General features: G+C 43.5%; 1 protein-coding gene across 28 annotated transcripts in view; it reads left to right on the top strand.

Annotated features, from left to right (window-relative positions):
- Nucleotides 1–24,682, top strand: part of UXS1 (UDP-glucuronate decarboxylase 1) — a 115,277-nt gene that overhangs the window by 15,052 nt on the left and 75,543 nt on the right. For 20 of the 28 annotated variants that reach the window (XR_013403129.1, XR_013403130.1, XR_013403128.1 and 17 more), the window contains exons 2-5: nucleotides 12,736–12,763; nucleotides 14,023–14,086; nucleotides 15,123–15,166; nucleotides 20,731–20,791. Coding sequence is in view for 10 of the 28 variants with exons in the window: in XM_015113060.3 (XP_014968546.2) it covers nucleotides 12,736–12,763; nucleotides 14,023–14,086; nucleotides 15,123–15,166; nucleotides 20,731–20,791 (197 nt within the window). In the remaining 18 variants the exon portion in view is untranslated. The remainder of the gene's footprint in view (nucleotides 1–12,735; nucleotides 12,764–14,022; nucleotides 14,087–15,122; nucleotides 15,167–20,730; nucleotides 20,792–24,682) is intronic. The other 8 variants (XR_013403133.1, XR_013403126.1, XM_077960239.1 and 5 more) reach the window with 1 other exon arrangement.

Below are 24,682 nucleotides of genomic sequence, written 5' to 3'. Positions count from 1 at the left end.
CACACATATATACATACACATACACCCACTTGTATATATTTATACTCACACACACTTGTATATGTATACATACACATATTTGTATATATACACACACGTATGTATGTACACACACATACTTGTATAGACACATATACTTTTTGCCTCGTCCTTGTACATTGTTTATTTCTGTTATAATTAACTTAATATAGATAGTGGTACATATACGTATATGTGGAGTGCATGCTCAAGACTGATAATTGGAAGCAGGTGACCAGATTGTTCTGGAGAACTCAGAAATCTTGAACAGGAAAAGGACAAAGACTTTTTGGACAAACCGTGTAAAGAAGGGAGAAGTGCCACATGGGGATGGCATAGACAGAAGGGCCCGGAAGGAGGCAGCCCGGTGATGCAGTGGCCAGGGCCCCCATGTGGCGGGCACAGAGATGGGGGACACGTGGAAGAACACATTGTCAGCATCTGCCAACCACGATGGAAGAGCAGTGAAGAGGGAGAAGGGGCATCTAGAATTGAGTAGCGCCTGAGACGGAGGAGGTGCGTGCAGAGGAGTTCTTCTGACATTTGACTCTGTTGTTTGTCTTACTAAAATGTGGAATGTCTTAAGACGAACTGAGCAAGTGAGAACACAGGTGAGTGACCAGAGCAGAGGGTCTCAGATTTGGGCCGTATCAGCATCACCTGGAGCCTTGCTAAGGCCAGATGGCCGGGCCACACCCCAGAGTGTCTGCTTTGACAGCTGTCCTACCCCAGGCTGCAATAACAAAATGCCACAGACTGGGTGGCTTATAAACAACAGAAATTTATTTCCCACAGTTCTGGAGGCTGGGAAGTCCAAGATGAAAGCCCCAGCAGATTCAGTATCTGGTGAGGGCCCACTCCCTGGTTCATAGATGGCGCCTTCTCACAGTGTCCTCACATGGCATAGGGGTGAGGGCACTCTCCGGGGTCCCTCTTAAGAGGGCACTGACCCCACTCATGAGAGCTCTGCTTTCCCAACTCAGTCACCACCCACAATCCTCACCTCGGAATGCCAATATATTGGGGGTTAGAATTTCAACATGTGAATTTGAAGGAGACACAAATATTCAGATAGGAGCCCTGCCTGGGACCTGAGAATCCATATCTCCAGCAAGTTCTCAGATGAGGCTGCTGGTGCAGTTCAGGAACACACCTTGCATAGCTCTGGTCTGAACAGGCGTTTGTGCTGTTCTCCCTTAGAGGATTCCCTGTGGAAGTGAGTTTCTTTTATCCAGGTATTTTATTCTAAAATAAACAAATATATACATGTATAGCTTTAAAAATGCATGTAGCTAGACCAGGCTTGGTGGCTTACGTCTATAATCCCATCACTTTGGGAGGCCGAAGCAGGTGGATCACCTGAGGTCTGGAGTTCAAGACCAGCCTGACCAACATGGTGAAATCCGTCTCTACTAAAAATACAAAAATTAGCCAGGTGTGGTAGTGCACACCTGTAATCCCAGCTACTCAGGAGGCTGAGACAGGAGAATCGCTTAAACCCGGGCAGTGGAGGTTACAGTGAGCCGGATCGTGCCACTTCGTTCCAGCCTGGGTGACAGAGTGAGACTCCATCTCAAAAAAAAAAAAAAAAAAAAAAAAAAGGATTTAGCTTTAAAAAGCAAAAACATTGACCCTGCTGTATGTGTTATCCTCTAAGTTGTCCTTTTTACTTAACATTGACATTTTATGTGCAAAGACTTTCAAAAGGTGCAGATATCATCTGCAAAACCCATACTTTTAACCACCTTTTTAAAAAAGTGATATCTTGGGGCAGATTTTTTCCCCTGGGCATATTGGTAGGGTTTTATTAGGTAAGCCTATGGGAAGGTGTGCGTCACAAACAAGGGTTTCATAGCCGGATTTCAGAGCCTACCATCTGGGGTTGCAGAGGGCTGCTCTTTTGCCTGCTTCTGGAGGCAGCTAATTGGAGTTCTGGCTTCCTGGAGGGCTGAGAGCAGGGCGAGGACCACAGGGAGGACTGATAAGCAAGTGCCCTCTGCTTTAGGCTTGGAGCATGCCAGTTGCTAGAGCCTGCTCAGGTACCCCACATTGCCTTTTTATTTGGGCCACTTTTCATCCTGTGTAACCACTTAGGATGAGCGCAGGCCTGGAAGGCTGAGGGCGGTGGCGGCAAAGGCTACTCTAGTCTGGACATGCTTCAGGAAGTTTAGGGCGAAGGCTCCTTCAGGTTCAGGAGTAGGCATGGTTTCCCGTTTGGCAGCTGCGGCTCTTTGGTCTGTCATGATGCCTGACCTTTGAGCACCTCATTCTTTTGGTAGGAACTAGCAACGGCGAAGCCCCTTCACCCCAGGGACACATCCCCCTTTCTTACTCGAAGAATTAAACACAGAGCAGTATCTTCTCATTTGAACCTTCTGGTCAGCTTAAGCCAAACTTTGAATGCTTTTCTTCATAGAAGAATGATGCATATTCTTACCTGCTTTAAGAAAACATTTCAGTTGTGCCACCTCAGGGTTTATCCAAGGCAAGTCAAAGGTTTGTCCTTTTCCAGAGAGCTGGGATGATTGGGGTTCTTCGGAGGTGAGTGAGGATGCATCTTTCCTATGTACACTTGTTTTGTTCAGATGGGAGGTGGGAGGACTGCAGTCAGGTGGGGAGCAGCCTGGGTTGGGGGGATCGGAATCAGAAATTTCCGAAGATTCAGACTTGGCCCTTGACTTCTACCCAGGTAGACCAGTCTCTATGCAAAGCTGCGCTTTTGACTGGAGGAGGGGACAGATACACTTGGTAGGGTATGCTGTGGGTGAGGAGGGGTTTAGCCCTATATTTGGCTTGATTTGAGGGCTGTGACCTGGGCATATGAGCATCAATAGATTAAAGGTGGTGACAGGTCCGGCTCTGTTTTGGTTGTGGTTATGTTTTCATTGCTTAACCAACCACTTTAAAACATAGTGGCAGAAAACAGTTACCATTGTATTTATACCCATGGGTTTGATGGGTCAGAAATTTGAGATGGATATGGCTCTTCCTCGTTTAGTGATGCCTGGGACCACACCCAGGTTAGAACATCCATTTGCAGGCGACTTCTTCACTGGCAGGTCTGGACCTTGAGGACAGACTCAGGCTTGACTGTTAGGGTGCCCACAGGCAACCTGTCCGGCCTCGGGTGGTCAGACTTCATGCATGGTGGTTCAGGGCTCTGAGACCAAGTGTCTCAGCAAATGTGGCGGAAGCACTGGCCACTGTGACCATCTAAAGACATCATATAGTGTATCTTCTGCTCTTCCCTGTGGTCCAAGCAGCCCAAGACCCCCAGACTTAAAAGAAGGACATAGAGACACTCCTCCTGTCCCCCCATGCAAGGTGTGCCAGATAATTTTTGGACAGGTTTTAAAAGTGTCACTTTGGAGTCTCCCTTTGGGTATAAAGATTCCATGTCGCTTTGCTGCAAGCACTTGGCAGACAAACTGTTTTACAACTCAGATGAAGCTTTTTGGTACAGCTCACATGTTCAGAAAAACTTGAGAGGAACAGCAAACAGTCCAGCATCGGAATGCATGCAGCAGCAGCATTCTGGAACTTTCTCTGCCAATAATACTTTCAGTGTGCTCAAGGTGCCCTCTGTTTGTACAAGATTTCCATTTTGAACGCCTCTCTAAATTAAAGTGTTCCTGCGCTGAGCACTGGAAGGTTGGAAATCGCTATTTGTTCTCCTGAAATGGGGGGCATCTTTCACATTCCAGGAGGCTTCACTGTCCCGCTGAGGATTTCATGGAGGTTGATGTCACTCAGTTTTTGTTTGAGCATGTGCCACGTGGCATCGAGGATGGGGGGATTAGCTTAGGGGATGTGTCTGGAAATGAACAAGGCGCCTTTATTCCGTGCAGATGGGAAGGAATCTGGAGCCCTTGACAGGTCATGCAGGCCTTGGACCGAGGCCTCACTTTTGGAAGGGTGGCCCGGGGTGGGTGGGTGCTAGCTGTGTGGCCTCGAGCAAGTCACAGGCTACCTCTTGGGGCCTGTCTTCCGCTGTGGGATGGTGGCGATACCATGACTTTGTGATTAGAACCAACATAAAAGGCCCACATGGAGTAGGTGCTCAGTAAGCAGTAGTGATGCCAGCATTGCCACTCTTACTGGGCACGTGCCTTGGTTCTGTTACAAGGCCCTCCCCAGGGCTGTGGCCTCTCACCATGTACACCCCACACAGGCCCTGGGTTGCACCTCTGGCTGGTGTGGGCCTTCAAGCCCTGGGCCTCAGGTTCTGTTTGCCTATGAGACATCTTCATGTGGGTTGCTACAGGATGCTCTGAGCTAAGCATGTGCTTAGCTCAGACCATCCTCCCCTGCCCCAGCTGTCTGCCTCAGGTGCTCTTATCTTGTGACATTACTGTCCTCACCCTCAGGACCTGTGGGCTCTGCCCTCTGCATTATTTACTTACTCTGTGTTCAACCCTTCCCTCACCCATTTGTCTCTCACACCTCTGCTTCCAGATTTGCTCAGGCTATAGCACCTCACTGTCTCTCATGCTCCGAACAGCTGTTCATTGCCTGCTGTCCGGAGCCCAGCTTTCTTGGAATAATATAAAAGGAAACACAACGGTGCCCATATTTGGTTCATAAACAGAGTCTCCTGGGGCTTGTTAGGAAAACAACTGTCCTGCCTCTCTTGACCTTGTTGCTGCATCTTCCCTTCCCCAGAGGCCTCTGCTGGCATTGCTGTCCCGGCCCCTCCCTCTTCCTCCACAAGTATCTCCTTCTCGGTCCGGGAATCTTCCCATTTATGAGTATGTGGCCCACAGGCATCTTCACGCTACTCCCCAGGGCTTGGGTGACTGCAGCCTTTACTTCTCCACCGTGCGTTATATATTTGTGGCTGCTGGTCATTTTCCTTCAAGGACAAGAACTCCCTGGACTGGAATCACCCTAGTCCTTCTGGTATCCCTTAGAGCAAAGGTCAGCAAACTGTGGCCCGTGGGCCATATCCAGCCCACTGCTAGTTTTTGTAAGACCCAAGAGCTGGAAAGTTTCCACAGGTTTCAAATGGTTGAAAAAAGTCAAAAAGAATACTAGTTCACAGCGCCTGAAAATTACATCAAATGCAAACTTCTGTGTCCTTCAGTACAGTTGTGTGGGAGCACAGCCATGCTTTTACAAATTATCCTTGGCTGTGCTCACACTCCAGTGGTAGAGTTGAGTAGCTGGGCCGGAGATGTCCCACAAAACTGCAATATTTGCTATTCTGGCTCTTTTAATAGAGTTTTGTGGGTTTTTAATTTTTTTTTTTTTTTTGAGACAGGGTCTCACTTTGTTGCCTAGGCTGGGGTGCAGTGGTGTGATTATGGCTCACTGCAGCCTCAGTCTCCTGGGCAGTTCTCCCACCTCAGCTTCCTGAGTCACTGGGACCACAGGTGTGTGCCACCATGCCCAACTAATTTCTGTATTTTTTTTTGGAGAGACAGGATTTCACCATGTTGCTCATACTGACCTCAAACTCCTGGGCTAAAGCAGTCCACACTCCCAAAGTGCTGGGATTACAGGCATCAGCCACCACACCCAGCCTACAGTTTTCTGACTGCTGCCCTAGAGTAGCAATTCCCAGTCATTTGGGGGAGCTTTTTAGTCATTCTTTCAGCAAATATTGAGTGAGTACATATTATGTTCATCTGTCTCAGTACCCTGGATAACAACACTGAACAAACCAAAATTGGTGCTCCTGTGGAGCTTACATTTTTTTGTTGGACACAAACAGGCAATAAACATAGACATAGATAAATAGGTGTATTGGCTGGTGATAAGTGCTGTGAAGAAAAAGAAAGGCTAAGTGGGCTGTTGGTGGGGGTGCTCTTACAGATAGATTGGTCAGAAGACCTCTTTGATAAGGTAACTTTTGAGCTGAGCCCTTGGATGAACTGAGAGAGGAAGGGAGGAAGGGGGAAAGGTGAAGAGGCAGTTGGGAGAAGTGTAAGTGCAAAGGCCCTGAGGCAGGCAGGTGGGGCAAGTCTGAGGAATGATGAGGTGGATGGCCTGAGCCTGGACTCTGAACATTCAGAGCGGTGGGCAATAGGTGGTGGCAGCAGGTCCCCAGATCCCTTAGGGTAGAGGTCCTCTTCCCTCGCCAGGGGTCACAGTCACCTGGGGTTCTTAAAAAATACAGCTACTGGAGGCCTCTGCAGAGATTCTGATTCAGCAGGTCTGAAGTACAGACCTGTGGCCTGGAAGGTCCTGGATTTCATCGGTTGAGACTGGAGAATCAGATCCACATTGCCCCACCCCTGGCCCCATCTTCGTCAGCGTTGGGGCCTGCAGAGCCCTCGCAATGCTAAAAGGCGTGTGGATTAGGAACCTTGGCTACTGGGCCTCACACATTGCTTGGCTCCTAGAAGATACTGAAATAAATGTTGAAATTTTAAAAAAGAGATCTGCATTTGCCCTGTGACTGATGGCCTCTGTTACTATTATTTTGGAGCATGCCTTTTCTTTCTCTGTGCATGCTTCAGTCTAAAGGCCTAGGTCTCAATAAAGGGGTAAGTTCTCCAGCATCTAGCCAGTGGTGGCTGATCCACCTTTTATTGCAGGAAGTGGGGGCACGCTGTTTCCTGTAGTCTGAGGTGGACCCCCCCCCCCACTGCTCGTCACCCAGCCAGACCTTTGGGAAGACTTCTCCATGCCCTCTCTGGGGATCCTCCCCATACTTGCTACATTTCCATCACAGACCCCACATCACCTACTGGACAGTAAAGCAATGTGTGCAGGGTCTTAACTTGTGCATCTGCAAGTACTGAGTCTTACATACAGTGTTACATAGATAACGTAGGGTAGGAGAGCAGTCTCCCTAAATCACACTTCCTTCCTGTGACTTAGTGTAAAGGTACATATGCTTTCCAGTTTAAAATAGTGATTGGAATGACTGAGAAAAACATGCTAAAGCATACTGTAGCCATTTAAAATGGACAGGTATAAAATGGAAATGGTGATTTTGCTTGATCCAGCCTTGTAACATTACTTGAAATAGGACCATTGAAATTGCTACCCAGATCTGGATTCCTGGTGAAGAATCTGTACTTTGTGTGTGGCCTGGCATTCAGGGACTCAGGCTGTATCTCTATTCTAAAACAAATGTGCCTCTTAAAATCCTGGGCTTTGATGGATTCTGAATTGGTGGTTTTTCATTCGTTTGGGGTCTTGAATTCATTGACGGACCTTGACCTGTGAACACACAATTTCATGTGTGCTTTCACATGAGACTCCCCTCTAGTCTCCCTGAAACCCATTCAGGGATCCGTGGAGACCCACAAACTTCAGATTGGGAGACTGTGTTCTAAAAGGATTGATCTCATGATAGCTGATGACTGTTTAAGAAATCAAGTTAGACTCAGAGAGATTATGAAAGTGTTGGGTTAGCATTTTAAGGTTTTCTTTGTTGGAAAAGGACACTCATTTTAATCATACCCTTTAAAACACTCAATATTTCACTCTAAATGAAAATTTTTATGAGTTAGATTTTCTTGAACTGGGTTTCCCTGCATAGCTTGAAGTCTGGATACCAACATGAGAACTATGAAGCTGATGTGCCTCAGTTTACATACAAAGTATTTTTAAAATTTATATTAAAAATTAAAATATCTTGAAAGCTGTGTAAGGGAATTCAGTTATAAGCCCTTTGTCAATAACTGAATAAGTATCTTTCTTAAAATACTTACTTTTCTTAATATCGATTCCTGGTACTATATAAAGGGGTTTAATTCAGTTCAAATATTTGTAGAGTGCATCTGTTAGTAATGCCCAGCGATCTGTTTGAAGCACTGTAAGGTGGGTCAAAATAACTCAAGCAGGTTGCAAAAACTTAAAAGCAACATTACTTTAAAGTAATGTGTAACTTTTAAGGTCTATGCCCTGCAACCTTTCAGGCTACTCTACACAAAACTACACAAAACTACTGCTCCATAATTGTTGGAAATTGCTTGTGTCTTTCCATTCGGAATCTGTGCAGCAATGTGGGGGTTTGTCCTGCTTTGCCGTGTTTGTGTGTGTGTGTGTGTGTGTGTGTGTGTGTGTGTGTGTGTGTGTGTCTGTTCTTTGGTCTGGGCTGGGTATTGGATTCTGTCTGAAGTAAAGCAGGTAGAGCTTTTGATAATTTGAAAGGAGGCCAGAACACTTGACATAAAAACATTGTAAAGATTAATTGGTTATATCGCATCTGAAGATAAAAATAAGCAAGGGATAAGTGTTATAAGAAAAGGGAAAAATTACTTGGCATGCATTCAACTAATTTTAGTGCTTGGACCACGAATGCCTGGTGTAGCAAATGTAAATATGAAAACACCTCGTCTTGCAGAGAGACCCACCTGTAAGGTACCAATTAGAACAAAACATGTAGCAGGCCTTGGCCACACAGCAGGGCCCCCAGTGTCTCCTGGAGCAGGACGGATGATTGAAGATGCTTTCTGGAGAATAAAATCTCAGATGAGTCTTGGAGGTGCAAGTGCCCAGGACACCACCTGTGGACGAGCTGAAGGGTTGGGGACAGCAGGTGGTTTAGGGAGGGTGGAGAGTCCCATGCAGGGGGCTGCTTGCAGGGGGCTGCTCTGGAGGTCTGAGTGGGGAAGTGTGGAGGTCTGAGTGGGGAAGGAAGGGATTCATGAAGCCTCCTTTGCAGCGTGAATCAGGAGGTGCAGCTAGGGAGGAGAGGGCATGTCTCCAGGTGCGTCTCCAGCCTCCAGGGTCAGTAGAAGAAGTCTGAGACCCAGAAGTGAATCTGGTCCTTATCTGCTTACATCCATTCTTACCCATTTATGAACGGTGGTAAAGCTTTGGCTGTGGCTTGGGCATCATTCGCCAGGGCTGATCCTGGGAAGAGATAATTAAGGAGAACCAGTGGGCAGGGGGAAAGGGCTCAGGACATCATGGTCAAGGAAACTGAAGGTGTCTGGGATGGGTGGCAGCCTTCACTGCTCTGAAATGAACTGAGGATAGAAGGATTGAGATATTTCTGTGAAATCAACTTTTTTTTTTCCCCCAAGACAGGGTCTCACTTTTGTCACCCAGGCTGGAGTGCAGTGGTGCTGTCTCAGCTCACTGCAACCTCGACCTCCTGGGCTCAAGTGATCTTTCTGCTTCTGCGCCGCATCCCCCCCGCCCCCGAGCCCCCGGCCCCACCGCTGCCTCCCCGCCGCACCCATGTAGCTGGGATTACAGGCACGGGCCACTGCCCTGGCTAATTTTTTGAGATGGGGTTTTCACCAGTTTGCACAGGCCGGCCTCAAACTCCAGAGCTCAAGCGATCTGCCTGCCTTGGCCTCCCAAAGTACTAGGATTACAGGCATGAGCCACCGCACCAGCCTGAAGTCAACGTTTTAAACTGACTCGAAAAAAGGTTTGAAAGAAAAAACTGAAAAAGCAGATAACCATGGAGTGATTTGAAAGGTCTGCCAAAAGGTGCTACCCACCCAGAAGGCAATAAGAGAATGAATGGATGCTTCCATAGCATGGAATACTGTTTTCAGTAAGAAAGGGACTACTTTGTCTGCTTTGATAAGCAGCTTAATCCTACAGCCAAAATGAGCCAGTACACTTATTTGGGATATATAGCACAGTAAAGAAAAGTGCACATGGGTTGGGCAACTGGTGGCTCACAGGTGAGCTTTGTGGACTCTGGTGGCAGCAGTGCCTGGAGTCCGAGCTGAGGACTGACCCAGGTGTTCACCAGGTGTCTAGAAAGAGGCAAGAACAGGACAACAAGGACATGGAGTTTAGTAAGGGTTAAATTCTCTTCCCTCCTTTTTTAAAAGTAAGTAAACACTTAACCACAAGGAAAATTAAACAGTTACTCATGTCACCATTTAAACTCAGTATTTTGGAAATTTCAGTCTTTTTTTTTTTCCCCAATGCATTTTATGGAAGTGAGAGTCACACTGTATATCTATTTTTTCGTCTGGTACTGTCATAACTGCATCATGTTACAGTGTAGTTCCATAGTCATATTTAATGGCTTTCTGATTTCATCAAATGGCTGTATGACAATTTATACAGCAGTTCTCTAATTGTGGGACATTTTGGCTTATTCCTTTTTTTGTGTGTGTGATTATAAATAAGGCCATGACATTGGTGAGGGCACTTTTGCTGTATGTTTACTGATTTCCTGAGAATAAGAAAAAGACAAAATCACGTGGTCCAAAGGTGTAAGTGTTACAGGAAAGGGGTCCCGATCCGGACCCCAAGAGAGAGTTCTTGGATCTTGCACAAGAAAGAATTCAGGGTGAGTCCTTAAAGTGAAAGCAAGTTTATTAAGAAAATGAAGGATTAAAAGAATGGCTCCTCTATAGAGAGGGCAGTTCTGAGGGCTGCTGGTTGCCTGTTTTTATGATTATTTCTTGATAAAACGCTAAGCAAGGGGTGGATTATTCACACCTCATCTTTTTATCCCATATAGGTAACTTCCTGATGTTGCCTTGGCATTTGTAAACTGTCATGGCGCTGGTGAGAGTGTAGCAGTGAGAATAGCCAGAGGTCACTCTTGTGGCCATCTTGGTTTTGCTGGGTTTTAGTCAGCTTCTTTACTGCAACCTATTTTATCAGCAAGGTCTTTATGACTTGACTTTGCTGCAACCTTTTTTATCAGCAAGGTCTTTATGACCTGTATCTTTTTTTTTTTTTTTTTTTTTTCTTGAGATGGAGTTTCTTTCTTGTTGCCCAGGCTGGAGTGCAATGGCATGGTCTCGGCCCACTGCAACCTCCATTTCCAGGGCTCAAATGATTCTCCTGCCTCAGCCTCCCAAGTAGCTGGGATTACAGGCACGTGCCACCACACCCAGCTAATTTTGTATTTTTAGTAGAGATGGGGTTTCACCATGTTGGTCAGGCTGGTCTTGAACTCTTGACCTCAGGTGATCTGCCTTCCTCTGCCTCCCAAAGTGCTGGGATTACAGGTGTGAGCCACCATGCCTGGCGCATGACCTGTATCTTAATGCTGACTTCCTCTCATCCTGTGACTTATAATGCCTTAACAGTCTGGGAATGCAGCCCAGTAGGTCTCAGCCTCACTTTACCCAGCTTCTGTTCAAGATGGAATTACTCTGGTTCCAATGCCCCTGACATAAGCAGTTTTTATTTTTTTAATGAATAATGACTCTAGTTAATAGCTTTATTTTAATTTCTCCCTTTTCCCTGCTTTCTTGCCACTTTTATTTATTTGGTCATATATTGCTGTCTTTTTTTTTTTTTTTAATCAAGTTTCCTCCTCTGTTTGAAGAGAGATGTGCTTTTATGGAATTAGCGACATTTCCCTTCTTGAGAGTGGGAATTTCTTGTGGGGGTGTAGTTTGTATACTGCATCCTATTTGATGAGTAGCTATTAAACTCCTACTACACACAAGAGGATGGCAATGGGAAGATGCCTGGGGTGATGAGATCCTAACCTTAGGGCTTTCCCAAACTCACAAAATTAACAACCCCAGACTGTGAGGACGTTTGTGTTTATTCTCTCTGTTCCTCCTCGGCGCCTGGAAGCACCTAAATGCACCTGGCACTTAGAAGGCCTTCAGTATCTGCTGAGTGGCCAAATGAGGGCCAAATAGGAGTGTGTACAAAATATTAGGACTGCTTATCTTCAGAAAAGACCTCCATAGAAAGAATCGCCTGCTCAGTAACTTAAAGTGAGTGCTCATGGTCCAGTATTCCGTTTTAAAGTCATCTGCCGTTGATTCAGGGCTGACTTACACACATTTACCGAAGGCCAGCTGTATACGGGCACAGGAGAGCCTGCCCACCAGGCGCCTAGAGTATAGAAGGGAGACGTGGTAAGTGCTGAGAAAGGATGCACTCCCGTTGGAGTTAAGCCGCATTGCAGGCCACTGTTGAACTTCTCTGGGTTTGCTTTCATCATCATTACAAGGGAGAGGTTAGACTGAACCTTAGAACTTCTTTCAGACATGTGATTATTTGATTTTTGTGACTAGTTCTTCCTCAAACGAAGGTTGAGAACATACTGTTTATCAAAACACATGCATCCTTAGCTAGGTGTGGTGGCCCATGCCTGCATTCCCACTTACTCAGGAGGCTGAGGCGGGAGGATTGCTAGAGACCAGACTGGGTAATATAGGCAGATCTGTCACTTGGGGGAAAAAAAAAAAAAGCTTCACATGCACTCTCCAACTCCAGACCCCAAAAGAGGTATTCCAAAACCACGGGGATAGATAGAAAAGAAAAACAGCTCAGAGCAGTATGAGCCATGTGAGGTATGCAGAATTTATCAGGCCACAGCGACGTAAGCATGGAACTAAAGTCATGCCCTGCCACGCCCAGGGCCAGTTCTTCAAACGCATTTTGTTTCTGCCCAGCTGCCTCACCCAATTATCTTTTTCCTGGAAATTTTGATACAAAAAACAATGTATAGCCAATCAGTAGCTTATGTTATTTTAATGTAAATTCTTGGTAACTTAGAAACTGCCTCTTCCTTTAAAAGCCCACTTGTGACTGCTGCTGATGGGAGCATGTATTCAGGGCAACTTGAATCAATGTTCTTGGGTTGCAGTTCTCAAACTTGGCCTGAATAAAACCTACCGGTCCTGTTTTTGCTTATTTTGTAGTAAGATTTAATTGTTCTGAAAACAAAGTGTGCATTTGGTTGTCTTCGTGACATAAGTTAATTTTCTTTGTAAAATTTAAAATACTGGTTAAAATTTAAGATTCCATCCATTGGAATCCCTGAAAGTTGTGGACTTAAACATTGACTTCTCTTTTTTCTTTCTCTTACAGCTGTTTGGGGCAACTTCGTTAATATGAGGTAATTGTTTTTAATTACTTGGGTACTGTGGTTGGATTTTATAGACACATTTCAGTTGGGACATACATACCATGAATGTCATGGTTTAATTAAAGGTATATTTTAAAAACAAAACTGGGTTCTTACTATTCACATATCTGAGGTGTTTCTTTTCTCCTGTCGGTATTCTCAAGGAATGCAGCTGATTTTAACAATTACCAAGTAAAGCCCACAAGTAAAGCAGTGGTCACCCACCCCTCCCTTACCTCCTGATGTAGATAATAAAGGGTTGACCCTAGCTTATGTAAGTTGTATTTCTGGGTGGCTTGAGCAAGAACACTGAGGGGCTTTTGCAAAGCCTTTTGAGAAGGGAGCTGTCTTCGGGAAGCCATGGCTGGCCCGGGACCCCAGGGGGCCAGTTAGTGGATATCGATGCAGAGACCACCTATTTAGTCCAGCGTTAGGCCTGTATGCATCGTGTGTGCTTCACAGGGCAGGAGGCACTCTTGTAAAAATAAAACCCTTGTGTTATCTCTTTACCAAATTGAAAAAATAGCCTTTAAAAAAAATCAGCAGAAAGAAAAGCATTTATTGTAAAAAAAACAAATTTGGTACTGTTAATAGTTTTCCATGTAAAGGAAAATTTGCTCCCCTTGGTTATGTTGTGAGAATCACTGTTGTGATGATTAGGTTGGTATTGTAATGTAATGCGGCTGCACATGTCTACCAGAGTAAAAGGTTACTATGCCCTGAGGAGACTTTTCATGTGGAGTTGGGTTTTGCAAGATGAGTGGGACAGTGTCAATTTGATTCCTACCACCAGGGCATGTGTGTGTCTCCTGACAAAGGCTGCTGTGTATGACTAGGTGGGGTGCTCAGATCCCATTTAAAGGAGCTCTGTGGTTTTACTTAAAAGACTCCATTTTTGCGTGAAATCCCCAGGAAAGCCCAGCAGGCACAAACATACACTCCTACAGACACACTTCCTGCTTCTAATTTAAAATCCTGTGTTGGATGTAGCATAGCAGTGAGATTAGTTTAGTTTAGTGGAAATAATCCATTAGGTAATACTGAGCATGTTCATAGATGGATTTAAGGGGATTCCCTCCCTTTGGTTGTCTTCTTTTCCTCTGGTGCATCCCTTCTGGAGGGAATTGTACACGTGACTGATAGTTGAGCAGGAGACAGAGGTGGTCTGCATCCTTTGGGTTATGTTAGGGTAATTTATTCAGAAACAGTCTTGAAGTCACAAAGCCTTTCCGTTGATCTCAGTTTTATAGCTTTCTACTCAACAGGTCTATCCAGGAAAACGGGGAACTAAAAATTGAAAGCAAGATTGAAGAGGTTAGTCTCTTTTCTATTTTTGTATCTATTTTGTCTGTGCGCTTGTCAATTTTGCTTCCTTTGCTCGTGCTGTCATTCTTACTGTGGCAGCTTGATGCTGTTCTGTGATTCTGAAACCATGCCTCAAAAAATTACTCCCTTATTTAAGAGGACATGCAATCTGTTACTGTTGGTCCATTTTTGACTTATTAAAACAAGTTCTACCTCAAAGGCAAAATGGATTTAGACTTTTACATGACTTTTCAGGTAAGCGTCTTTTAGAGAAAGGGAAGTGATTGCCTTTGGGAGATAGAGATGAGTACCAACATCCTCTCACTGGCACGGATGCTGAAAAGAAAAATGGCCACCAATTGGATGCTAGGCCAACAAATGTAAAGAATGTCCACATGCACAGATGGAGATGTTGCACACCCACCCAGCTGAAGGCTAGCACCTATGCTTTGTTATGCACTTCCTATTTAAATACATATAGATACAGCCAGACCACTGTAACATGGACTGTGGGGGTGAGGATGGGGGGTTACTTACTTTGTATCTGAAGCCAAATAAGAGCTGGGAAGCTCTTGGGTTGCTGTCTTTTTCCTGAGTCCACAGTGTCTACAGACGTGGATGTGGGTTGACTCACAGCCTGCAACTATGAGCTGCAGCTGGTAACATGAATATACACAGTAATTGCAGAAACAAGATGTTAAGCTTTTGTGGGCCATGCTTAGGGGATTCTTCCTAAAAAGAGATGGATAGTGTTGATCTGTTTTTATGAACCTGAAACACCTTTTACATTCTTCCTAGTAAGATGGGTGAGCAAATACATTAATTGTCTCAGAAACTGAGGCGTTTATGGAGTAAGAGTTCAAATCGACAGTTTACCTGTTCAATTCTAGCATTGTGAGGCAAGTGGTGTATCGTAATTTCAAACCGGAAGTTAATTTGTAGAAGAAATTAAAACCTGTTTTGCCTTATCTGAAACATCAGAATGGGGTGAAAGGAGTTAAGAACTGTGTTTTTGCTTTAAAACTGATTTTTGTTATTGTTCTAGATGGTTGAACCACTAAGAGAGAAAATCAGAGATTTAGAAAAAAGGTATGTGTACTTTTTGTCTTAAGGTCAATAGTTAAAATAAGTTTGTCTCAATTGAGTAATTAATTCTCAGTTTGTTTTCTCCAAACTCTACCAACCTAAATAAATGTCTACATATGCATTTCCCCCGCTTTGAGTGTAATACCCAGATAGAACATTGGGAGAAGAGTCAACCTAGATGTGTTAAGATCTTCCTTGTTGAAACTCTGAATGTCTGAATTTCTGCAAATTTATTACATAGAAGTTGAGGCCAGGCCTCACATTTTCCTTTAACTTCTGCACATATTGATCAGTTGGCTAGAATTCCAAAACAGGACGACAGTCCTCTGGACCTAAAACATAGTACCATATGCAACACCACAAAATAAGAGTGTGGAGCCTGTGGTGTGTCATGTGTAGTCATTTAGCTGCTTTTGTCACCAAAGTTTATGAGGTTTCCAGAATTTAGTCCAGGTGAAGTGGGAGGAAGAATGAATGGAATACGATAGAAACATTTATTTGAGTCAGATTCCAGAGAGAACCTCTCTTCACCCTTTGGGACACTATCGCCCTCAGGTTCTCTCTCAGGCACTCCCAAGGCCGCTGAGCCTCAGGCTCTGGGACTTTCCTCTTGCACGTACTGTATTTGAAAAACAATGTCTGGAGTAGCAGTTGAGTCTTTAGAAATTTTAAAAAGAAAAATGACAGCATGTATTAAAGTTGATGTGATTTTTTTCCCCTTTCTTGGGATGAGTTTGGATGATGTGTGTCAGCATTAGATGAGCCTTTTATCAAGTCCAGAACAAAAATGAAGAAATGAAGAGCAGTTTTTCTTTGATTTTCATTAAATGATCAAAGGGAAATACGATTGGAAAAGCATCATTAAACAAAAAAAAGCATCATTAAACTTTCTTCTTATACTCAACTGAGCAGTCAAGCAAATTGTTAATTTCAGCACTTACCAGAACAAAAGTTGTCAGTAATTTTTAACAGATTCCCTTAGTAATATAAGGTTGCTACTTGTGCTTTAAATTTTTTTTTGCTGTGATTTTGTGCTTCAGTTATACAGCTTGTAATATTTCCTTGGATGGGAGCCAGAAAATCTGCCTTTGATAAGACAGCAGAATTGAGAGATTTTAATTGGAAGCTTTTTTTTTTTTTTTTTGAAAAATTGGAACGATAAGAAATAACCCAACACACGTTTTATATATTGGTCAAAAAAAACCAAACTTGTCGACCAGTGATTATTTTCTTTAGATGATAGTATTCATTTATGAAAAGAAAAATGTCTCAATTCGATAACTTCCCTAAGGCAATAGCTTATGAACAAGAGCTCTCAACATGTGAGGATTACACAATCTCTTTGATACTTTTGTGATGTTTTTTTGAGTGTGTGCTTTTAAACTGGACAGAGAAGCACAGATAAGAATTTGATCCTAAGAATTTACTAACACTTTATTCTTGTCAACCTGTGAGACCACCTTGAAAATAGGGGCAGAGGGCAAACATTTGCCTCTGGGGCTGCTTGCAGGTGATTCATTCTGGAATGGTTCTGTCCTTCAGGTTGGTCAGCAAGTCAGGTGATCCACATGCCTGCATTACTGTGTCAGAAGGTCAAGTGCAGGCCTGGCTAAAAAAGCGTGACAATAGAAATTGATGGAACTCCGTCTAGCTTTACTTTTCCTAAGTGTGTGATAAAGATGATCAAACTACCATCTCGACACTGACAAGATAAGAATGTGACTGGAAGTAGGTTTACTTGATGTGCTTGTCACTTTGAGCAAAGTGGCCCCCAAGAACGAAAGATATTTTTGGAAGTTACAGGTTATATATATACAGGGAAAGAAAGAAGACAGTGTCATTCTAGAATCCTGAGTAAATGGATTGTATGTGGGCTTTTTCTCTTTTATCACACTCCCATTGCTTAGTACTTTGATTATATGCCATTTGTTTAATTTTAACTCTGTATCTTTAAATGTTCTTTGAATAGATGGCAAATGATGATCATTTAAATTCTAAGTAAGAATACTACTTACTGGCTAAACAGTAAGTTTTATCTCGAATGGCATAAAACATTAATAATTAGTAAAGTGTTCATTTGGGACTGTAAGTAAAGATTTGTTACCTAGTTCATCCCTCATTCTGCCTCTGCTTGCTGGTTTCTCTCTCGCTTAGGAATGCAGGCCTCAGGCCTCTGCTGCGTTTCGCTGCTTAACCCCTAGTGCCTAGTGTAGAACGGTGCTTAATGGAAAGTTCCCAAATAAGAGGATGAGCCGGTACACTGGGTAGGATTTTCACCTGCTACAGGTCTTTAAGAAGCCTTGTGGGCCAGGCACGGTGTAATACCAGCACTTTGGAAGCCTCGGCAGGCCAGTGGCTGGAGCCCAGGCGTTCGAGCCCAGCCTGGACAACATAATGAAACCTCATCTCTACAAAAAATACAAGGCTGCAGTGGGCTGTGATGATGCCGCTATACTCCATCTGGGGCGACGGAGTGTGAGACCTTGTCTCAAAAAAAGAAAAAAAAGGCCTTGTGCCCCTGCCCAGCCCTGGGTCAGTCCAGCAGGTGCTTGGGAGCACCGGGCAGCTGGCTCAGCATGTGGCCCAGCCAGCAGCATCCACATGGTCACTGCACTCTGTCGGTCACTGTGCTCCGTCACCCATTACTGCAAGGAGGAAAACAGGATGGCATGCATACTGAGGAGGACCCCACAGGCACCCTCCCCTTCGTGTTACTTTCAGCTTTGTATGTGTGGCTTCTCACAGGAAGAAGTGAGGAGTATAAGATAGTTTTTTAAAAGTTTAATTACTTGAGCGTATACATATGAAATCTGAAACTCGGCTGCTACGTATTGAAGAGAAACAAAGCAAGAAACTCAACTATTTTTCGTCTTTTAAATTAAAGGTGTCAGCACACTGCATTTGAAGTATTTTTTAGTCCATCTTACGCCTGTCACTGCGTGTGTCAGGCAACCATGCCTTTGCTTCAGTTCAATTTCTTTGAAGTACATTTCCTGTAATAAAACGGTTTGGCCGTTTCCTCTTGGTATAAGTAGCACACCACATTTCATTTTAAGCTTTCAGATAGGGACTATTCTAAGCTGACAGCTTGGATTAACATTTGTTTCCGTGGCCCCGGATGCACACTCTACAGTCCTGCGCCTCCGCTCCTCACTGAATTGGTTTCTCTCCTGCACCTCGTTTTCCTGTATGTAGCTATACTCCCATTCCCGCGCGGTCCTGACTCTAAAATCGTATACACAATAGAGAAGGAGCCCTGAAGGTGAGTGAGGGGAAGTTACCAGTCAGGGACGGCACCAGCATTTTCACAACACAGTCCGGAGTAGCCCCGGTGCTTGTGAGCAGTCGTGGGAAGGAAAGAGGGTCTCACCTGTGCCACGGCACTGGGTGTGCCACTCAGGGATTGAGGCTGAAGACCTGGATGTCGTGAGCTCAGAGAAATGAGGACAATTGGAGCGGTGTGAGAGGCGCACACAGATAACTCTGAGATTTACAGTGCCGTCCCCCAGCTGAGTTGGTGAGGGAAGAGACGGAATGACAAGAAGTGTTACTTGGCAAACAAGACATGTGTGCTGCTCCCGCCAGTCTAACAGCATCGCTCCTGACTGAAGGCGGAACTTGCACCTGCTCCCCAGCTGCGTGGATAACATTCCCGAGGCCCTTCCTGTGGGCGGCAAGTACTAAAGACACTCGGCGGGCTCACAAGGGGAACCCTGGAGTTCCCACCTATGCCCTCAGACTCTCCCATCTGCTTTTGTAGTCTGCAAGGGGAACTTGAGCTTTTGAGACTCTGGAAGTTCTTAATGGGGGAATTCGTCTGCATTGTAATAGCCCTTTGACTCCCATTTAAGCATGCTCCTGGCTTTCTGGAGATGAGAAACCCCTGCTTCAGGGACTTCTGTCTAATGACCCTTCATATTCCCTTCAGTTCAGCGACCATTAAGGAAGTGCATTCTGTATCCTATATTGCTGTGTCTGTGCTGGGGACAGGGCAGGGATGGACCTGGCCCAACCTCTCCAATTAGTGTAATGACCATAAAGCTGATGTCTCAGATTTTATTTAAAGCACTTTTGTTCCTAACTGAATCACTTTAAAAATGACTATTTCGGCTCTGTGTTTATTACCTCTCACTGGATGTTTTCTATTCTCATCACACTGCCCTGCTCCTGGGACATGAGTGTGGGCTGGGGACCCATGGCACCTTAGGGCAGCAAGAGGGCATCAAAAGATAAGTGAGATTTAAGACGGAGTCAGAGCAGACCCACAGAGACAGAAGATGCTGATGCTCCATTGTTTTACCAGGGACGCTGGTCAGAAAGAGGATGCCGTGACTGTGAAAATTCCTGGAGCAGGAGACAAAGTTTCATTAATACCTTTTCTCACTCTTGCGGGGCAGTCCTCGTGCGTTGGGCCTGTGACTTCACGAAGCTGCTTTCTTCCACCTGGGCCCTGGTGGTGCAGTACCTAGAGAATGCCATGGTTATAGCCTGGTGGGTTCTTCTTGCCCACTGCCCTGAGAAAACCAAGGCACTGAGAACAACAAGTGTTACAGCCAAGAAAGAGTTCAATCGCAGGGCCAGCCACCTGTGAGAATGGGAGCGGTTTCTCAGATCTGCCTCCGTGAGAACTCGGAGGCTTGGGTTTTTTGGGTAGTTTGGTGGGCGGGGTCTGGGGAGCTGAAACAATTGATTGGCTGGATGTGAAATCATGAGGGTGTCGAAACTGTCTTCACGCAGCTGAATCAGTTCGTGGAAGCAGAGTCTGAGGACCAGGTGACATCTCTTCATCTGTATGCCAAAATGCTAAATCTGAAAGATACCTCAAATACCGTTTATTTAGGATTCACAGAAGTGATATTATCTGTAGAGGTTATTGGAGAAGTTACAAATCTTGCAACCTCTGTTTGAGTGACTCTGGGGCAGTAAGCAATATACAGATAAACAAGCTAAGCTAAGCAATGGCAGGTCAATGTTTATGCTTATTCTTTAGCAAAGTTCAGACCCTACCATAACTCTAACCTCAGCTTAGGAATGTGGCTTCAATCTCGAAACGAGGAGGGTCAGTTTTCCTTGCCTCAACATTTTACTATAAATTCCTCTCCTAGTTATCTTGGCCTCTGTACTAAAATAAGCAAAAACAACAAAAACAAAAATTTAGCCTGTGAGATTAAAAGCAAGATGGAGCCAGTCATTAGATTTCTCTCATTACAATTTTGCAAAGGCAGTTTCATGTCCATCTTCCTTATGGTGTGATTTTGTCTGGACTAGTAGAGGTAGTGCCTGCCCTGCTTTAGCAGCTGCTGGAAGCCTGTAGTTCCTTAAGCTTTCGCTTCTCAGAGGTAGAATCTCAAGTCATGTCCTTAGCTTGATCCTAAACAAGGAGCAGGTTAGATAGCTCTTGACCTCAAGTTAACTAGTGACTCCTTGGTTTCTCCAGCACTCATTCAAGAGTAGAGAGAAGGAGCAAACAATAACAGTCCCAAAACCTGACACATGCTTTGATGATAGAGAAAATATTCAGATAGGATGTTTGACTTTTTCCTTTTGAATCTCTTTATATTATGCAGCTTTACCCAGAAATACCCACCAGTAAAGTTTTTATCGGAAAAGGATCGGAAAAGAATTTTGGTAAGTTTGCACACCTGATAAGTATTTGTAATATTAAGAAACTTTCTTTTTTCATTGAGAGATAATTCACATATCATAGAATTCATGCTTCTCAAAGATACAATTCAGTGGCTTATAGTATGTCCACAGAGTTAGCACCGCATTCTGATTCCACAATATTTTCATCACCCCAAAAAGAAGTCCTGTACCCATTAACAGTCACTTCCATTTCCCAGCCCCCTCCCGCCAGCTCTGGGAAACCACTAAAACTACTCTCTATCTCTATGAATCTGCCTTTTTTGAACATTTCATCCAAATGAAATAATGTGATATTTGGTCTGTCTTCAAGGCTCAGCTCTAGCATGAATCGTACTCTTCATTCCTTTTCATGGCTGAATAATACTCCATTGTATGGATGTACCACATACTGTTTCCCTGTTTCTCAATTGATGGGTATTTGGAGTTGTTTCCACTTGGAGGCTATTGTGAATAATGCTGCTATGAATGCATGTGTGTAAGTTTTTGTGTGGACGTAGGATTTTCAGTTCTTTTAGATATACTTAGGAGTGGGATTACTGGATTGTGTGGAAACCCTGTGTTTATCTTTTTGAGGAAGTATGAAACTTGGGAGCTGTGGTTTTTCACCTTTTCTGGTTCACAGACCACTTTGATGAATACCCTGGGGGCTTCCTTGGCTAATAGTGCTCTTTTTGAACATCAGTATAAACTCACCAATGAAAGAAACCCTTTTAACTATTAGGTAACAAATTATGTCCAAAAATATTGCATGTTGCATTTTTTTAAAGTAACAGATTTGTTGAGATATGATTCACATACCATACAATTCCCCCTTAAAATGTATAATTCAATAGTTTGTAATGTATTCACAGAGTTGTACAACCATTACCACATCCAATTTTAGAACCCCCTAAGGAAAGCCTATACCCGTTAGCAGTCACTCTCCATTTTCCCCTAAGGCCTTCCACACCCCAATGCCTAGGCAACCATTAATCTGTTTTCTGTCCATGTAGATTTGCCAATTCTGAGTATTTTATATAGATGGGATAATGCAATGTTTGCCTTTTGTGACTAGCTTTTCTCACTTAGCGTGTTTTCAGGTTTCATTCATGTGGTAGCTTGTATCAGTAGTTAATATATTTTTGTTACCAAATAATCCATTATGTGAATATACCACATTTTATTTATACAGTGGGTTCCACACCTATAGATTCAGCTAACCATGAATTGAAAATGTAGTTAGGCCCACAGTGGTTATGTCTGTACTGAATATGTGCAGACTTTTGTTATTATTCCTTAAACAATACAGTATAACATTTTTACGTAACATTTACATTGTATTAGGTATTATAATTATCTAGAGATGATTTAAAGTATACAGGAGGATGTGTGTGGGTTACATGCAAATACTACACTATTTCATATGTGGAACCTGAGCATCTTTGCATTTAGGTATGGGGGGTGGGGTGTGGTCCTGGAACCAATTCCCTGTGGATACTGAGGGACGACTGTACATTTGTTATATGTGTCATAGGGTGACTCTGTTTAACCTTTCGAGGAACTGCTGTTTACCAGAGCAGCTGCACCATTGTACATTTCCACCAGCAGTATATGAGGGTTCCAGTTGCTCCACATCCTCAACACCACTTCTTACTGTCTTTTTGATTGTAGCCTTTCTACTGGGTGTGAAGTGATATCTTTTTGTGGTTTGAATTTGCATTTCTCTGATAGCTCGTGGTGTTGAGCATCTTTTTGTGTGCTTATTGGTCATTTCTATGTCTTCTTTGGAGAAATTTCTATTAAATACTTACCCTATTCTTTAATTGGGTTATTTTTCTTTTCATTATTGAGTTGAGTTCTTTATATATTCTTGATTCAAGTTTCTTATCAGGTATGTTATTTGCAAATATTTTTTCTCATTCTGTGGGTTGTCTTTTTACTTTCTTGATGGTGTTCTTTGAAGCATAAATGTTTTAAAGATGAAGTCTGTTTTTTTCTCTTTTGCTGCTTGCACTTGGGTGTGTCTTATTTAAGAAATCATTGCCTAAACTAAGGACACAAAGATTTACTGTGTTTTTTTCCTAAGAGTTTTATAGATTTTGTTCTTAAGTTTAGGTCTGTGATCTATTTTGAGGTAGTTTTTGAATAGGATATTACATCATCATTCTTCTGCATATGGCTGTCCAGTTGTCCAGCACAATTTATTGAAAAGACTATTTATTGCCCAGTGAATTTTCCTGGCACCCTTGTTGAAAATCATTTTACCATAAATGTACAGTCAAGCATCACTTAACAATGGGGATACGTTCTGAGAAATGCATTGGTAATTGTTTTTGTTGTTGTTCTGTGAGCATCACAGAGTGGACTTACACAAACGCAGATGGTACAGCCTGCTACACACTTAGGCTGCGTGGTATGACCTATTGCTCCCAGGCTGCAAATCTGTATAGCATGTTGCTATACTGAATACTGTAGGTAGTTTTAACAAAGATAAGTATTTGTGTTCATCTGTATAGGTCACTTACCACAAACGGAGCTTGCAGGACTAAAAGTTGTTCTAGGTGAGTCACTGAGTGAATCCCTTATAATTAACTAATTTCCTATTTGGTACCTTTCCCTTCTCTTTCCCTGTAGAATCCAGTTACTATCTGGGGTCACTTGCTTTCAGCCTGAAGAACATCCTTTAGTATTTCTTGTGTGGTAGGTCTGCTAGCAATGAGCTCTCTCATTTTTTGTTTATCTAGGGATGTCTTATTTTTGAAAGTTATTTTTGGTTGTATATAAGATTGTTGACTGCCAGTTTATTTTTACACTTTAAATATGTTGATAGAGTTTGGATATTTGTTTCAGCCTCCCAATCCCATGTTGAAATTTGATCTCCAGTGTTGGAGGTGGGGCCTAGTGGGAATTATTTGGGTCATGGGGACAGATTCTTCATGAATGGCTTGGTGCACACCCCACTGTAATGAGTTCACACGAGATCTGATTGTTAAAAAAGAGTATGGGACCCCCTTCTCCTCCCTCTCTTGCCATGTGACATGCCTGCTTCCCCTTAGCCTTCTACTAGGATTGAAAGCTCTCCAAAGCCATCACCAGAAGCAGATGCTGGAGCCATGCTTCATGTACAGCCTGCAGGACCGTGTGCCAAATAAACCTCTTTGCTTTGTAAATCACCTACCTTCAGGCATTCCTTTATGGCGGCACAAAATGAAGTAATACGTATGCCATCCACTGCTTTCTCCATTGTTTGTTGTAATGAACCAGCTGTTAATCATATTGGGGTTCCCTTATATGTGACAAGTCATTTTTCTTTTTCTGCTGTATGAATTTCCTAGGATTTGTGTAACAGTTACCACCATCTGAGTGGTTTAAAACAACAGAAATTTAATCCCTCGCAGTTCTAAAAGATAAAAGTCTGAAATCAAGATGTCAGCAGGGCCATGCCTATGTCCCTCTGAAGGCTCTGAGGGGAATTTTCCCCATGCTTTTCTCCCAGCTTGTCTTATTGCCAGAAATCCTTGGTGTTCTTTGGCTTGTAGAGACATCACTGTAGTCTCTGCCTCCAGCAGCACGTGGGTCCTTGTTTGCTTCTAGTATTGGATTAAGGTCCCACCCTAATCCGGTAAAACCTTTTCTTAACTAAATACATCTACAGGGGCTTTATTTTCAAATAAAGTCACATTCTGAAGCTGTGGGACAGACATAAACTTTGTAGGACAGTATCCAACCTAGTACAGCTATTTTCAAAATATTATCTTGTCTGTCTTTGGTTTGTGGGATTTCTAGAACGATGTATCTGTGTGCATCTATTTTTGTTTGTGCTCATCCTAATTGCAGTTCATTGAACTTCTTGAATATGTACATTCATATGATCATCAATTCTGGGGAGTTTTC

Source organism: Macaca mulatta, chromosome 13, assembly GCF_049350105.2.
Source record: "Macaca mulatta isolate MMU2019108-1 chromosome 13, T2T-MMU8v2.0, whole genome shotgun sequence".
Lineage (NCBI taxonomy): Eukaryota > Metazoa > Chordata > Mammalia > Primates > Cercopithecidae > Macaca > Macaca mulatta.
The sequence above is the reverse complement of the archived record's forward strand: the minus strand, read 5'-3'. Positions and strand labels throughout refer to the sequence as shown.